This window comes from Bos javanicus, chromosome 27 (genome assembly GCF_032452875.1).
Source record: "Bos javanicus breed banteng chromosome 27, ARS-OSU_banteng_1.0, whole genome shotgun sequence".
In the NCBI taxonomy this organism is placed as follows: domain Eukaryota; kingdom Metazoa; phylum Chordata; class Mammalia; order Artiodactyla; family Bovidae; genus Bos; species Bos javanicus.
In genome coordinates, this window is record NC_083894.1 from 41,070,324 (window position 1) to 41,086,659 (window position 16,336).

General features: G+C 43.5%; 1 protein-coding gene across 1 annotated transcript; it reads left to right on the forward strand.

Annotated features, from left to right (window-relative positions):
* The first annotated feature begins 4,417 nt into the window (after nucleotides 1-4,417).
* LOC133240147 (histone H2B type 2-E-like) lies at nucleotides 4,418-5,073 on the forward strand. Its single transcript, XM_061404745.1, has one exon. It carries the CDS (start codon nucleotides 4,441-4,443, stop codon nucleotides 4,819-4,821), a length of 381 nt encoding a protein of 126 aa, XP_061260729.1. The 5' UTR covers nucleotides 4,418-4,440; the 3' UTR covers nucleotides 4,822-5,073.
* Nucleotides 5,074-16,336: the final 11,263 nt, after the last annotated feature.

The window sequence follows — 16,336 nt, forward strand, 5'->3', positions numbered from 1 at the left end:
AAGAAGAGGTGGCAAGAATACACAGAAGAACTGTACAAAAAAGATCTTCATGACCCAGAGAATCACAATGGTGTGATCACTCACCTACAGCCAGACATCCTGGATTGTAATGTCAACTGGGCCTTAGAAATTATCACTACGAACAAAGCTAGTGGAGGTGATGGAATAGTTGAGCTCTTTCAAATCCTGAAAGATGATGCTGTGAAAGTGCTGCACTCAATATGCCAGCAAATTTGGAAAACTCAGCAGTGGCCACAGGACTGGAAAAGGTCAGTTTTCATTCCAATCCCAAAGAAAGGCAATGCCAAAGAATGCTCAAACTGCCACACAATTGCACTCATCTCACACACTAGTAAAGTAATGCTCAAGATTCTCCAAGCCAGGCTTCAGCAATATGTGAACCCTGAACTTCCAGATGTTCAAGCTGCTTTTAGAAAAGGCAGAGGAACCAGAGATCAAATTGCCAAAATCCGCTAGATCATCGAAAAAGCAAGAGAGTTCCAGAAAAACATCTATTTCTGCTTTATTGACTATGCCAAAGCCTTTGACTGTGTGGATCACAATAAACTGTGGAAAATTCTGAAAGAGATGGGAATATCAGACCACCTGACCTGCCTCTTGAGAAACCTGTATGCAGGTCAGGAAGCAACAGTTAGAACTGGACATGGAACAACAGACTGGTTCCAAATAGGAAAAGGAGGACGTCAAGGCTGTATATTGTCACCCTGCTTATTTAACTTCTATGCAGAGTACATCATGAGAAACGCTTGGCTGGAAGAAGCATAAGCTGGAATCAAGATTGCTGGGAGAAATATCAATAACCTCAGATATGCAGATGACACAACCCTTAAGGCAGAAAGTGAAGAGGAACTAAAAAGCCTCTTGATGAAGGTGAAAGAAGAGAGTGAAAAAGTTGGCTTAAAGCTCAACATTCAGAAAACAAAGATCATGGCATCTGGTCCCATCACTTCATGGCAAATAAATGAGGAAACAGTGGAAACAGTGTCAGACTTTATTTTTCTGGGCTCCAAAATCACTGCAGATGGTGACTGCAGCCATGAAATAAGAAGGCGCTTACTCCTTGGAAGGAAAGTTATGACCAACCTAGATAGCATATTAAAAAGCAGAGATATTACTTTGCCAAAAAAGGTCCGTCTAGTCAAGGCTGTGGTTTTTCAAGTGGTCACGTATGGATGTGAGAGTTGGACTGTGAAGAAAGCTGAGCACCAAAGAATTGATGCTTTTGAACTGTGGTGTTGGAGAAGACTCCTGAGAGTCCCTTGGACTGCAAGGAGATCCAACCAGTCCATCCTAAAGGAGATCGGTCCTGGGTGTTCATTGGAAGGACTGATGCTGAAGCTTAAACTCCAATACTTTGGCCACCTCATGCGAAGAGCTGACTCATTGGAAAAGACCCTGATGCTGGGAGGGATTGGGGGCAGGAGGAGAAGGGGACAACAGAGGATGAGATGGCTGGATGGCATCACCAACTCGATGGACATGAGTTTGGGTAAACTACTGAGGCTGGTGATGGACAGGGACACCTGGCATGCTGCGATTCATGGGGCCGCTAAGAGTCAGACATGACTGAGCAACTGAACTGAACTGATTGAATGAAAAAAATCAATCTAGTTGTGCATTTTTGTGCCTTTATGAATCTTTGTTCTGGCTTTCTTAGAAAACTGATCTCAAATGCCAAAAGCACGGATGCCATTTCTCAGTGACATATAGTGAGTTTTAATTTGGTTGAACAAATTTGTTTTTAATAGGCTTATTACCTACTACCCTATTTTGGGGAAAAATAATTCAGAATCTCATAAACATGGAAAGCCAAAAGTCTGTATTTTCCCATGACTTAGAAAATTAGATGTAATTATATATTTTAATAATCAATTGCTGTGTGAATGCTATATTAACACTTAACAAGATTGCATGAACTGGCAAGTAAGATAACAAAATACCCCAGCGCATGTACCAGCCACTGTGTTTTCACACCGTGTCTAATGAATGTAAATAATGCCTTTGACACAAATCTAATGCTATTAGCCTTGGATTTCTTTCTGCAAACTGGGGGTGTGAAAGCAAAGCTGCAGGTTGTTTTCTTAGGAAGAAGAAGGAATGTGTTTATTTGTGACTAGCAGCAAAATGGCAGGGGCCTGAGCAGACATCACCTCTTCCCACTGCTGACTGGCAGGTGGAGGTGAGAAAACAAACCGCAAGCCTTCCCTTCTGGGGGTGCTGGGAGGGGCCAGGGACAAAGAGGCAGCAGCTTGTGTCAGAGCTGGGGAGAAATGAGCCTCCCAGAACAGAGGGTGAAATACTGGTCTTTAGCCTCACAGAACCCAACTCCAGTGCAATTGGCAATTCTTACAAGAGGAGAGCAATGGAGAAGTGAGAGGAGCTTCAGCCTTGACCAGGAGGGAGCCCTCCTCCTGCCTCTCTGGGCACCTACACCAATGCCACAGCTAAATGGGCAATGCATGGCTGAAAACTCAAAGGACACCCAGATATGCCAGGGCTGGGTCAGTGGAAACCTGAACACTGGTTTTCCTAAGGTCTGCCTCAAAGAAGAAATTCGCACCTGGGGTCACTCTAATGTCCGGTAGAAAGGCTGATATGGAGAGATTTGCTTACGTATTTTAATAAATCACACATGTCCCTTTTTAAAAATAGCCCTGTACAAAGAAAAGTCATGTTTTGATTCAGAGTTATAGTCAAGTTATAAGATACAATAAAGTGAAAGTGAGGTCATTCAGTCGTGTCCGACTCTTTGTGACCCCATGGACTGTAGCCCACAAGCTCCTCCATCCATGGGATTCTCCAGCCAAGAATACTGGAGTAGGCTGCCATTTCCTTCTTCAGGGGATCTTCCGGATCCAGGGATCGAACCCAGGTTTCCCGCATTGCAGGAAGATGCTTTAACCTCCAAGCCACCAGGGCAACAGCCGAATTGATTGGAAATTTGGTTTTATAATTATAAGATAAGGGTGCTAAGAACTAAATTATAATCCTGTAATGTTACAAAAAGATAAAAAAAGAAAGCCTGAAATTGGATGGCAACACTGCGAGTCACAGCTGGTATAAACAATGGGGGGTGGGTGGGGAAGAACTGCCCATCTTACATGCCAGCGTGACCACTAGATGCCCTGGAGAGAGTCCGGATGGTGTGCGGAATGCAGACAAATCTCTGTCTGATTTGAAGAGTCCTTGAGTTTTAAACCTTTTTCTCATCTCCTTATAAACACAACCTGTTAATTAGTTTATGGCATGGAGGATGGCCAAGATGTCCTCTGCAACAGGCATTTTCCAACTTTAGGAGTGTCACAGCTTTCAAAGACAATACCAGTTTCCAGCGGAAGGCTTCCATCATCGTCCATTTTGGTTCTTCACTATTTAGCTTACAGCGATTTTATGTGTCAACTTGGTAGACTATGGTACCCTCCCAGTAAAGCACCAGTCTAGGTATTACTGGAAAAGTGTATTTTTTAGAGGTAATGAACATTTTGGAGAAGGAAATGGCTACCCACTCCAGTATTCTTGCCTGGAGAATTCCGTGGACAGAGGAGCCTTGTGGGCTACAGTCCATGGGGTCGCGAAGAGTTGGACATGACTGAGCAACTGACACACAATGAACATTTAAATTAGTGGCTTTTAAGTAGAGCTTCCCTGGTGGCTCAAAGAATCTGCCTGCAATGCAGGAGACCTGGGTTCAACCCATGGGTTGGGAAGATCCCCTGGAGTAGGACATAGCAACCCACTCCAGTATTCTCGCCAGGAAAATCCCATGGACAGAGAAGCCTTGCAGGCTACAGTCCATGGGTTCACAAAAGAGTCAGACATGACTGAAGCGACTTAGCACAGCACATAAGCAACAACAGCAAAAGCTCCTGCTATGGAAGGAATTCTGCCTTTAAACTGCCATTGGAGTCAAGACTACAGCAGCAACTCCTGCTGGGATTCCCAGCTTGCCAGGATTTCAGACTTGCCATCTCCTATAACCATATGAGGGCTTCCCAGGTGGCACTAGGGATAGAGAACCCGCCTGCCGATGCAGGAGATGCAAGAGATGCAGGTTTGATCCCTGGGTCTGGGAGATCCCCTGAAGGAGGGCATGGCAACCACTCCAGTATTCTTGCCTAGGAAATCCCATGGACAGAGGAGCCTGGTGGGCTACAGTCCATAGAGTCTCAAAGGGTCAGACACGACTGAACGACTCAGCACAGCACATAATCATGTAAGCCAATTATTTAATTATTTTATATCTATGAGAGAGAGGGGGAGAGGAAGAGAGAGGAAGTCTGTTGGGAAGAAAGTCTCTTGAGTTGTTTGTTTTCATTGTACTTTGCTTTTATTTCAACATAACATGCAGTTTAAAAAATTAACATGATTTATTAGCATTTTCAAGATCTTTCTGTGTTGTTGGATATTGTCATTACAAATATGCCTGAACCGGCTAAATCTGCTCCTGCCCCTAAAAAGGGCTCTAAAAAAGCTGTGACCAAGGCCCAGAAGAAGGACGGCAAGAAGCGCAAGCACAGCTGCAAGGAGAGCTACTCCGTGTATGTGTACAAGGTGCTGAAGCAAGTCCATCTGGACACCAGCATCTCCTCCAAGGCCATGGGAATCACGAACTCCTTCGTCAAAGACATTTTCGAGTGCATCGCTGGTGAGGCATCGCGCCTGGCGCATTACAACAAGTGCTCGACTATCACATCCAGGGAGATCCAGGCCGCCATGCACTTGCTGCTACCTGGGGAGCTGGCCAAGCACACCATGTCCGAGGGCACTAAGGCTGTCACCAAGTATACCAGCTCCAAGTAAATATGATATGCCTAGCCACTGTTAACGGAGAAGGCAATGGCACCCCACTCCAGAACTCTTGCCTGGAAAATCCCATGGACGGAGGGCCTGGTGGGCTGTAGTCCATGGGGTCGCTAAGAGTCTGACACGACTGAGCGACTTCACTTTCACTTTTCACAAAGCTTACAAAGAAAAAAGACACTAAAAGAAGGGATTTAGTTCAGATTTAAGACATAGCTCTAATTACATACTTACAATAAATCCATTTCCAAATGTTCTGTTTGAACCAAAATTTAAGATTGCATTTGGTAGATATTTGTATCTGCTGTTTTTGCAAGATTTTTTATATAATCTCTGATCCACCCCCAGTTTACTCAAAGTTCTATCTCTCTGAAGATCCTTGACTAATGCACTTACTAACCTTGTATTCACTTCAGCTAATTAATTTTCAGCCTTTCTAAAGGTAGGTTTTCTAAATAATTTAGATAAATGGAGTTCTTCTCAAAAGGTGGCAACTGAAGTGCCACATGGGTATTGGTGCATCCTTTGCCAAACCTAAGACTGAGATTCAGTGACCTAAAATTGATGGAATTTCCTTTGTAGTTTGAACAGTTTTTTCTGATGGATTCAAATTAATATCAAGCAAAGTTCATTTGATTTGTTCTGCTTTTAACCAAATTTCATAAACTGAGATGAATATAAGAGCCTGGAACTTAAGTGACCTAATGAAGTACATCATTTAGCAAAGAAATGCATTTTGTTTTGGTTTTTTTTCTCACTTGAGTGCATTCACATACGTATATATATTTGAAACTAGGAAATTCCCTTTAAGCCAGGAGAACAATTTAAAAATTTGTCTTTAAAAAATTGGTTCAATCTACCCCTCAAAACAGCAGAGTCTGTTATATCTGTGGGGCCTGTAAGAGTATTTTGACAGGTGAGATATCAAAGTTTGGTCTGTTTTTCTCTTCAACTCTAATGTGACTTATACAATCTCAAGCAGTGCTCATAGACTTGTGGATCATGAACTACCTGTATCGGAAACATGAAGATGCTTTTTTAAGATGAAAGTTGTGATGATGGGACCCACGAATCTGCATTTTCTAAAAGTGGCACCTGTGACTCAATGTACACCAAAGTCTGAAGACAGCTAAGCTAGAGAGAATATTTGGGCTAATTATTTTTGTAGAATAGGGATATTTCTTTAATCCACTATCTAGTGAACTAGATAAGATCTCTTGGGGTTGAAATGGTGTAGAAATCCTCTCTGAAACAAATGCCTCCTTGTGGTGATAGCGAGAGGACCAGAAGGTACGTGGGAAGATATTCAACACCTGGAATCATCAGAGAGACACAAGTCAAACCACAATGAGGTATCACCTTATACTCGTGAGAATGGCTGTCACCAAAAAGGACACAGATCACATATGCTGGCAAAGATGTGGAGCATAGGGGACCCTCGTACCCTGTTGGTGAGAACACAAACTGGCACAGCCACTGTGGAAAACAGTATGGAGGTTTCTCAAAAAACTTACAGTGGAACTACCTAATACCCCAGCAGTTCCACTCCTGGGCATACATCTGAAAAAGACAAACACACTAATTTGAAAGATACACACCCCCCCCAGTGTTCATGGCAGTACTATTCACAATTGCTGAGATATGGAAGCAACCTAAATGTCCACCCAAAGATGAATGGATAAAGAAGACATATATTATACATACATGACACACACATGGAATACTACTCAGCATAAAAGAATGAAAGTTTGCCATCCGCAACAACACGGGTGGGACTGGTGGGCATTATACCAAGTGAAAGGAGTCGGTGGAGAAAGACAAATACCGTACGACTTCACTTATATATGGCATCCAAAAAATACAGCACACCTATGAATACAATGAAAAAGAAACACAGATAAAGGGAGCAAACTAGTGGTTGCCAGCTGGGACAGGGGAGTGGGAGGGGTACACATATTGGGTATAAAATAGGCTACAAGGATGTATTGTTCAGCATGGGGAATATACTCAATATTCTGTAGTAACTAAAAATGGAAAGCCACCCTTAAAAATTGTATAATCAGTCAGTTCCAATATAGTTCAGAAATCCAAAGAACTGCAGGGTTTGTTGTGGAAATTCTAATGAAAATTTTTTGGAAATTCCAGTATTTAGAATTTCTTTGACTCATGTGCTGAATAAAATTCTTTCTTCAGCTCACAGAGCCTGGTCTTTGGAAAATACAAACAGAAGCTCTATCAATGAAAAGAGAAAGTGTGGTCCTCAAAGAGAACCAGATATAAAAATCAGAGATAATATATAAACACACAATTTCTTACAAACCAATAAAATACCCTAATTTCAATAAAAATAAAAGTTAATTAATAATAAACCAAAATAGATTTTCATCCTTATACAATGGTCCTGAAAATGACACAGTAGTTGCATATCTGGAAAAATGACAGTTTAATAAAACTAGAAAAAAAATGCTGCTTATACATCAGAGTTGAGTGTTATGTAGTGAAGATTATCAAGAGATTTTTCGTTGAAACAAAGGGGCAGCCAGGCATGCAAATGTTTTGTGGGAGTAACACGGTTATTCATTGTGTGCCTCCTCCTTGGTGTCAGACGCCTAAAGAAAACTGGCCCCGCCCACCATGTGCCAGTGCTAATCATTCCAAGAGCGTCAAGGAGATCCTGTGTGCTTGGACAACTGCCACATCTCTTCCTTACAAAGTCCCTTTCTCCAGGCCCCAGGTCTCTAACAGGAAAGGGACCTCAAAGTCCTCTTTCTCCCACTGAGTGCTTGAATCCCTTGTGCAACAACATCTCCACCAAGTGGTTGTCTAACCCATGTCCTAAAGCTGCCTGTTCACATGCCTCCATCACAGGATTTCAGTAATCCAACCCCCCTCCTTTCTTGTATCCCTGAAAGACATATGAATGTGAATGTGGACATTCTGTTTACACAGATCCACACTAGAAGACCACGTTATCTGAACTACCTATATTGCAGATGGCTTTGGTGAAAATTTCAGTTACCAAAATCTTGAAACGACTCTGGATATGCTTGAACACATCATGTACAGTTCTGGCTATTTGGAGTGGTAGATTGCCCCCCAAGTATGAAGTCATGGGTTTGACTATTTTCTACATATTTTAGTAAACACAAGTGTATAAAAAATTAAAAAATAAGCTATGTAGCATCTAAAATATCCTGTAGCCCACACTTGGGTACCACTGGTCTAATCTATCCTCAAGCACTCATGATATACAGCACAGTTTTGTTACTATGTTAACCTGAGGGTCTGGGTCTGTACTCTTAATTCTGCTTACAACGCACTAGGGCTGAGTTCACGTCCAGACCTGAGGCTGGCATTCTGGTGCTAACGCAGGGCCTCTCTCCAGCCCAACAGCCCTTTTCTACAGAGCATCTTACCTCCTGAATCTCTTGAGTCATAAAGAGATGACATCTCCTCCCCAGGCCTGTTTGGGAGAGCTCCACCCTCATTTTGAAGGCTCTCTCCTCCAGAACCCAGCTGTTTCTTATGAAGAACATGGGCTCTCTCTGCTCTCTGGGATGGGAACTTTCAGCTCCTCACCCATCACAAGGGAAAAGATGGAGAAACATGACTGGAATTGCTACACAGAGGGACTACCGCTGAGCTTTTCTGTTTACCCCTGAGGCTGCACAGTCACACTGCTTGGATGTGAGTAGAGGTTCAGCATCCCTTTAATACCCGTGACCCTTCCACACAGTCGAGGCATGAAGGATAAGAAAAGCAAAATCTTCCAAATATTTTCCAGGCTTGATATTAGAGTCATGAACTTCTCAGTGATTATTATGTCTAACTGAGGTTATTGGTTAAAGCGGTAGCTGCCAACTTAAGCTCAGACCTCTCCTTAAAGTGTTTCCACTATTAGTAAGATCCCTTTATTGAGTAATTCTGCTGGGGTGGTATCTTGGTCTGCTTGGGCTACTGTACAGAATACTACAGACAGAATGGATTTTTAACAACAGACAAGGACTTCTCACAGTGCTGGAGGCTGGGAAGTCCGGGCTGGAAGCATCAGCAGATTCGGTGGTTGGTGAGAGCCCGTTTGCTCACCAATGGCCCTCTCTTCTCTCTAACCTCATGAAGTGGAAAGGGCTAGGGAGCTTTCCAGGGTCTCTTTCACAAGGGTACTAACCCCTCTACGAGGGCTCTGTCTTCATGACCTAATCACCTCCCAAAGGTCCTATCTCCAAATGCCATCAGTTTGAGGGCTAGATTTCCAAATCTGGAAGGACACAAGTAATCAACATAGAGCAAGAAACCCTCTACCAAGATTGCTTCTATGGCAAAACAAGTATTTTTCATCACCAGGCAACATTTGTTAAGTGCCTATTATATACACATTACAGCAATGGCAGTTGCTCCTCTGGGAAAACCAAAGCAGATAGAGCTTGGAGAAAATGTTTACACCCAAATTATCTGGGGGGGATTGGCTGCTCCTTCAGGCATCTAAAGAGAGTGGAAAGACCCAGAATACTAGAGACAGAAGAATCTGGGACTCAGGGTGAGGGGGGTGCAGAACTCTAAGCAGGGCAGAGTGGAGGGCAGCAAGAAAAATAGAAGGTAGGGGTCACACGCATTCTCTGCAGGGTGGCCACTCATAATCAGAACCTTCCCCAAAGTGATGTGTGTATTTTCCTGAAACTCATGAAACACCTGTTATAAATGGATCTCCTAAGGAAATAATTGGCTTTTCCAGGTGGCTCACTAGTAAAGAATCCACCGGCTGATGCTGCTGTTTCGATCCTTGGTTGTGAAGATCCCCTGGAGGAGGAAATGGCAACTCATTCCAGTATGCTTGCCTGGGAAGAATCCCATGGACAGAGGAGGCTGGCTGGCTACAGTCCATGGAGTCAGAAAGAGTCAGACATGACTGAGGGACGGAGCGCGCACACACAAGGAAACTATCAGAGCCTCTGAGTTAAAAGCAGTGATACGGGGTGAAATACAGACAATACTTACAGGCTTAGAGGCCAGAGACAGAAGTTGACCTAGGGACTGCAAATCGGTTCTTGCCTTAAAAGAGCTTAAAATCCAGCGAAGGGGAAGGGTGTATACTCACGAACATAAGATATAATGTAATATATAATGCGAAAAGCACAACAGTGAAATTATAGGTGTTCAGTGATACTCAGAGGAGGAGGGTCTCTGGGGCTGAATGGTGAGGAAAAAGCACCATGATGAAGCACCTGAGCTGGCTTTAGGATTAATTTCTTACTTTGGAAATCAAGGTCTACACCATAATGGATTGGTAGACTGGGGAAAGGGCTTAAAGTATTTAATAGAGTGAATTCTTTGTCTAGAATTATTTCGGTTAAATCATTTCTGTGACTGTGATTTGATTACTTTTTAATATTCATTTATTTATAGTTGATTGATGATTGCCTTACAATATTGGTTTGATTTCTGCCATACATCAACAGGAAAGAACCGTAGGTGTTGGGAAGATCTATATGTTCATCACAAACACGAAGACATGAATCTACAAGGACGTTTCAAAAAGGGAATTCTCCAGCAGGAGAAATATTTCCATTTCTCGAGGCTTTCAATACATCAAATACATCAAAAAACTTGGAGAAATGCCCTATTAGATAAAAATAATACAGCCCCTGGTGGTATATGTTAACTGCTTACACTTTATAAATTACTGCTTTTACTATAACATACAAATAGGAATAGTTTGTTGTTTCTAGTGCTTAAAAGGTATATTTTCATTTTATCCCCAACAGTTCCAAAAAGGTGCATGTTATTATTCTCCCTATCCTCCCGATAAAGATGAAAATGCTGTCACAGAAAGACTGCATGTGGCCGAAAGTTACATGTCACTGAGAGGAGGCCCAGAACTGGAAAGTGGCAGCCTGACTCTAAAACCCACACTTTCAACTACTAAGCCACAAAATCGCCTATCTGTATATCCTTATTTGGAGAGAATATCAAAGCTTAAATTTAAGCTCTCTCAGGAGATGAAGCCACCACCCCACCATGCCCCATCACTCTTTGTGATAGGCTTTGAAGACGCATGCGCGCTCAGTCGTGCACCACCCCACCATTCCCACTCTTCGTGATAGGCTTTGAAGATGCATGCGCGCTCAGTTGTGGCCCCATGCACTGCAGCTACCAGGCTCCTCTGTCCACGGGAATTCTCAGGCAAGAATACTGGAGTTGGTTGCCACTTCCCTCTCTAAGAGATCTTCCAGACCCAGGGATCAAACTGGTGTCTCCTGTATTGGCAGGTGGATTCTTTACCACTGAGCCACCTGTGAAGCCCCAGGCTTTGAAGAGACACACAAGCAAACAACTTAATATGTGCACATGTCTGCAAGAATCACATTCTTAGAGTCAGGAAGACAAGGAGTTAGGGACCACCCCTGGAGGCAGAGAAGCATCAGAAGAACAGCTTCTCACATCCAGAGAGCAGCAGAGTGTGCCTAAACTTCCTTCCCTGACCTCCCCTTCTCAGGCAGCAGCTCCTACAGCCACACAAGCATGGAATGAAATTATACCAACTAATTGTGTTCTGCAACTCGGCATAGGTTACTGCAAGTACAAAGGGACAACTTTCCTGATAATTAAGTCTCGAAATTAACTCCCCATCCAGAAAATGAACAAACATTTATCTCCTACTGAGATTATTTTAGTCTGGCTGCTGATTCAACAAAATTAGCAGAGATTAATTGACATTCTCAAGAAAGTGGGAGAGGGAGGTGGAAATGCCTCCTTGGAAAAGGAGGCAAATTTAGGTCATGGTTTGACAACTCAACCAAGTGAGCCAAAATATGGTTTATTTATGTCTGTTAACTCCCAATTGCTTAGCCTCTGACCTTGGCACGACAGACTTAGAATCAGGAAACCTGGGTTGCATCCAGTTTCTGCCACTTAATAGTGTCATGACCCTGAAAAGGGCATTTGACCCCTATGAGTTTCATTTTTCTCATCATTAAAATGGGGATCCCATGCCAACCTCCCTGTATTGGGAGTGGTGTCCCCATGGATATAATATGTGCAGAAGCCCCGTGGGGACTCCATAGGCCACAGATGATGTAACCTTGTTTATTCCATCATTAATATGAACAGGGCCAACCATTACTCCATTACTAATATTTCTTCCATCTGAATAATTCAATTCAGATGACAAATTTTACAAAGAGCTCAAGCCAAGATCTAAGGATCAGAGTCACTTGGTTCTTATTGCCACTGTACTTCTGAGCCAAAATTATTAGAACTGAAGTTTCTACTCTTAGAACAAACTCTCTGGCCTTCTATTATCTAGATGAAAATGAGCTTCCTAATTCAGACACTGAATTCATTCCCTGAAAGTTCCTTTATAGCTGATGAATATAAATATTTATGTGCGTGTGTCTATGACATTAATGCCATAGCAAGAATCAATATACAGTTTTTGAATTAGAAACAGTTTTCTATAATCCTATGCTGTCACTCCAATAATTATTTTACAAACCATGTGTTTACATATAAACAGTGTTAGTCACTCAGTCCAACTCTTTGTGACCCCACGGCCTGTAGTTCGCCAGGCTCCTCTGTCCGTGGATTTATGCAGGCGAGAATACTGGTGTAGATTGCCATTCCCTTTTCCAGGGAATTTTTCTGACCCAGAGATTGAGTTCAGGTCTCCTGCATTGCAGGCATATTCCTTATCATCTGAGCCACCAGGGAAGCCATGAACAACCACTTTATACATAAATAGTGATCATCTAGTTTAATTACAACTTGGGGTTCTATTTGTGTATGTAACACTATATTATACGTATTTTCTGGTAAAATTTCTCCCAATAAAATTTAGTAATGGTCATGTATAAATTAACAAGTAGATTAACCAGTTTTGGAATACTTAAGATACTTTCTTCTTCTAGGGTATTATTTTGAGAACCTGCTGTTGTTCAGTTGCAAAGTTGTGCCCGACTCTTTGTGATCCCATGGATTGTAGCACACCAGGCTCCTCTGTCCACCACTATCTTCTGGAGTTTGCCCAAACTCAAGTCCATTGAGTTGGTGATGCTATCCAGACATCTCATCCTTTGCTGCCCTCCTTTCTTCAATTTAAATCTGAATTTTGCAATAAGGAGTTCATGATCTGAGCCACAGTCAGCTCCCAGTCTTGTTTTGGCTGACTGTATAGAGCTTCTCCATCTTCAGCTGCAAAGAATGTAATCAATCTGATTTCAGTATGAACCATCTGGTGATCTCCACGTGTAGATTCTTCTTTTGTGTTGTTAGAAGAGGGTGTTTGCTATGACCAGTGTGTTCTCTTGACAAAACTGAGTCAGCCTTTGCCCTGCTTCATTTTGTACTCCAAGGAGAAACTTGTCTGTTACTCCAGGTATCTCTTGACTGCCTACTGTTGCATTCCAATCCCCTATGATGTAAAGGACATATTTGGTTTTGTGGGAGGGGGGGCTGTTAGTTCTAGAAAGTGTTGTAGGTCTTCATAGAACCAGTCAGTTTCAGCTTCTTCAGCATCAGTGGTTAGGGCATGCTGCTGCTGCTGCTGCTAAGTCGCTTCAGTCGTGTCCGACTCTGCGACACCATAGACAGCAGCCCACTAAGCTCCTCTGTCCCTGGGATTCTCCAGGCAAGAATACTGGAGTGGGTTGCCATTTCCTTCTCCAATGCATGAAAGTGAAAAGTGAAAGTAAAGTCGCTCAGTCGTGCCTGACTCTTAGTGACCCCATGGACTGGAGCCTACGAGGCTCCTCCGTCCATGGGATTTTCCAGGCAAGAGTACTGGAGTGGGGTGCCATTGCCTTCTCCGGTTAGGGCATAGACTTGGATTACTGTGATATTGAATGGTTTGCCTTGGAAATGAACTGAGATCTTTCTGTCATTTTTGAGACTGTACCCAAGTACTGCACTTTGGACTCTTCTGTTGACTATCAGGGCTACTCCATTTCTTCTAAAGGATTCTTGCCTATAGTAGTAGATGTAAAGGTTGTCTGAATTAAATTCGCCCATTCCCGTCTGTTTTAGTTCACAGATTCCTAAGACTTCAGTGTCTACTCTTGCCATCTCCTGCTTGTCCATGTCCAGGTTACCCTGACTCAGGGACCTAACACTCCAGATTACTGTGCAGTACTGTCCTCTACAGTGTTGGACTTGGATTTCACCAGCAGACACATCCACAGCTGAGTGTCATTCCCCTTTGGCCCAGCCACTTCATTTTTACTGGTATGAGTGTGTGCTCAGTCACTCAGTGGTGTCTGACCCCATAGACTGTAGCCTGCCAGTCTCCTCTGTTCATGGAATTTTCCAGATAAGAATACTGGAGTGAGTTGTCATTTCCTATTCAAGGGGATCTTCCTGACCCAAGTTTTGATCCCTCATTTCTTCCATCTCCTACATTTGCAGGTGGATTCTTTACCACTGTGCTAGATGGGAAGCCCCATTCTTACTGGATTTGATAGTAATTGCCCTTTACTCTTTCCCAGTAGCACACTGGACACCTTCCAAACTGGAAGACCCATCTTCTGGTGTCATATTTCTTTGCCTTTTCATACTGTCTATGGGGTTCTCCATAGAACCATATGTTCTCCATACATATGGTCATGTATGGCAGAAAGTGAAGAGGAACTAAAAAGCCTCTTGATGAAAGTGAAAGTGGAGAGTGAAAAAGTTGGCTTAAAGCTCAACATTCAGAAAACAAAGATCATGGCACCCGATCCCATCACTTCATGGGAAACAGATGGGGCAACAGTGGAAACAGTGTCACACTTTATTTTTCTGGGCTCCAAAATCACTGCAGATGGTGACTGCAGCCATGAAATTAAAAGACGCTTACTCCTTGGAAGGAAAGTTACGACCAACCTAGGTAGCATATTGAAAAGCAGAGACATTACTTTGCTTAGTTCACAAAGGACCTTAGTTCAACAAAGGTCCATCTAGTCAAGGCTACGGTTTTTCTTGTGGTCATGTATGGATGTGAGAGTTGGACTGTGAAGAAAGCTGAGCGCCGAAGAATTGATGCGTTTGAACTGTGGTGTTGGAGAAGACTCTTGAGAGTCCCTTGGACTGCAAGGAGATCCAACCAGTGCATTCTGAAGGAGATCAGCCCTGGGATTTCTTTGGAAGGAATGATGCTAAAGCTGAAACTCCAGTACTTTGGCCACCTCATGTGAAGAGTTGACTCATTAGGAAAGACTCTGATGCTGGGAGGGATTGGGGGCTGGAGGAGAAGGGGACGACAGAGGATGAGATGGCTGGATGGCATCACTGACTTGATGGACGTGAGTCTGAGTGAACTCTGGGAGTTGGTGATGGACAGGGAGGCCTGGCATGCTGCGATTCATGGGGCCGGGAAGAGTCGGACACGCCTGAGCGACTGAACTGAGCTGAACTGAACTGATGGGGTTCTCCAGGCAAGAATACTGGAGAGGGTTGCCAGTTCCTCCTCCAGTGGACCACATTTTGTCAGAACTCCTCACCATGACCCATCTGTCTTGGCTGACCCTGCACGGCATGGCTCATAGCTTCAATGAGTTACACAAGCCCCTTCGCCACGACCAGGCTGTGATCCATGAAAGGGAATTTTGAGAAATAGAGCAACACTAACAGTAATGATGACAGTGATAACAGCATCTCACAGAGCTGCCCTATATGCTTGTGTGGGTCAGATGTGGAACGGCGCGAAAGGCCACCACTGACACTTCTAATCACCGTAGGTTTACCCTTCCTGTGCCAGCATTACGACAGAGCGCAGGCAAGTCTCAGCATGTGGACTGGCTTTCTCTGACTCGGGCTGATGGCAAGCTGCCCCTACGTACAGAATCGGCACCGTGTGCCACGCTCTGTGCAACAAGCTTTCCCTGAATTACCTCATGCGACCCTCTCCACTGTCTTATGAACGTGGACTTTATTATTGCCAACCAGGTGTCACAAGCACTGAAACCTTAGTTCACTCAGCAAGCGGCAGGGTGAGAGTCAATTTCAGCACTTTCTGATTCCAGGGTCTACATCCACCCAAATGTTAAACGTTCTGTTCTACTTCATTGCCCTGAATATCGATGATACCTGCATAGTCAAATGTTATCTACAAGCCACCAGTGATTTTCTTCTCTGAGATTCTTTCCTCAAAGGTAGAATTACAGGGTCAAAGAGTAGATCCATTTTAGGGGTCATATGACTCTACTTCGTCCTTGACAATGTAGCTAAATTCTGCTGTATCTTTTCGCCCTTCATTCAGAAAGTGTTGACTGAGCCCCTGCCACACTGCAGGCTCTGTTCTGGGATTTGGAGAACGAACGCTGGGTAGGCAGACCGCTTTCTTGTCTTGAAGCAGCTGGAAATGAAGCGGAAAGCTGACAAACCCACCTTGTGTGCTATGGCTCTTATTTCTGTTTCCTATTTTGACCTGCAAATGTGTGAACTTTACCCTGTAGATTTACACTTTGAGTAAATGGAAATGGTGAGTGTGGATCCCCGTGAACTCAAGTGACTGGTGCTCTGGTGTGCGTGCAGGAGACGGGAAATT

What these genes read in the sequence shown, in the direction of transcription:
- LOC133240147 (XM_061404745.1), top strand. Translation starts at nt 4,441, where the DNA reads ATGCCTGAACCGGCTAAATCTGCTCCTGCCCCTAAAAAGGGCTCTAAA.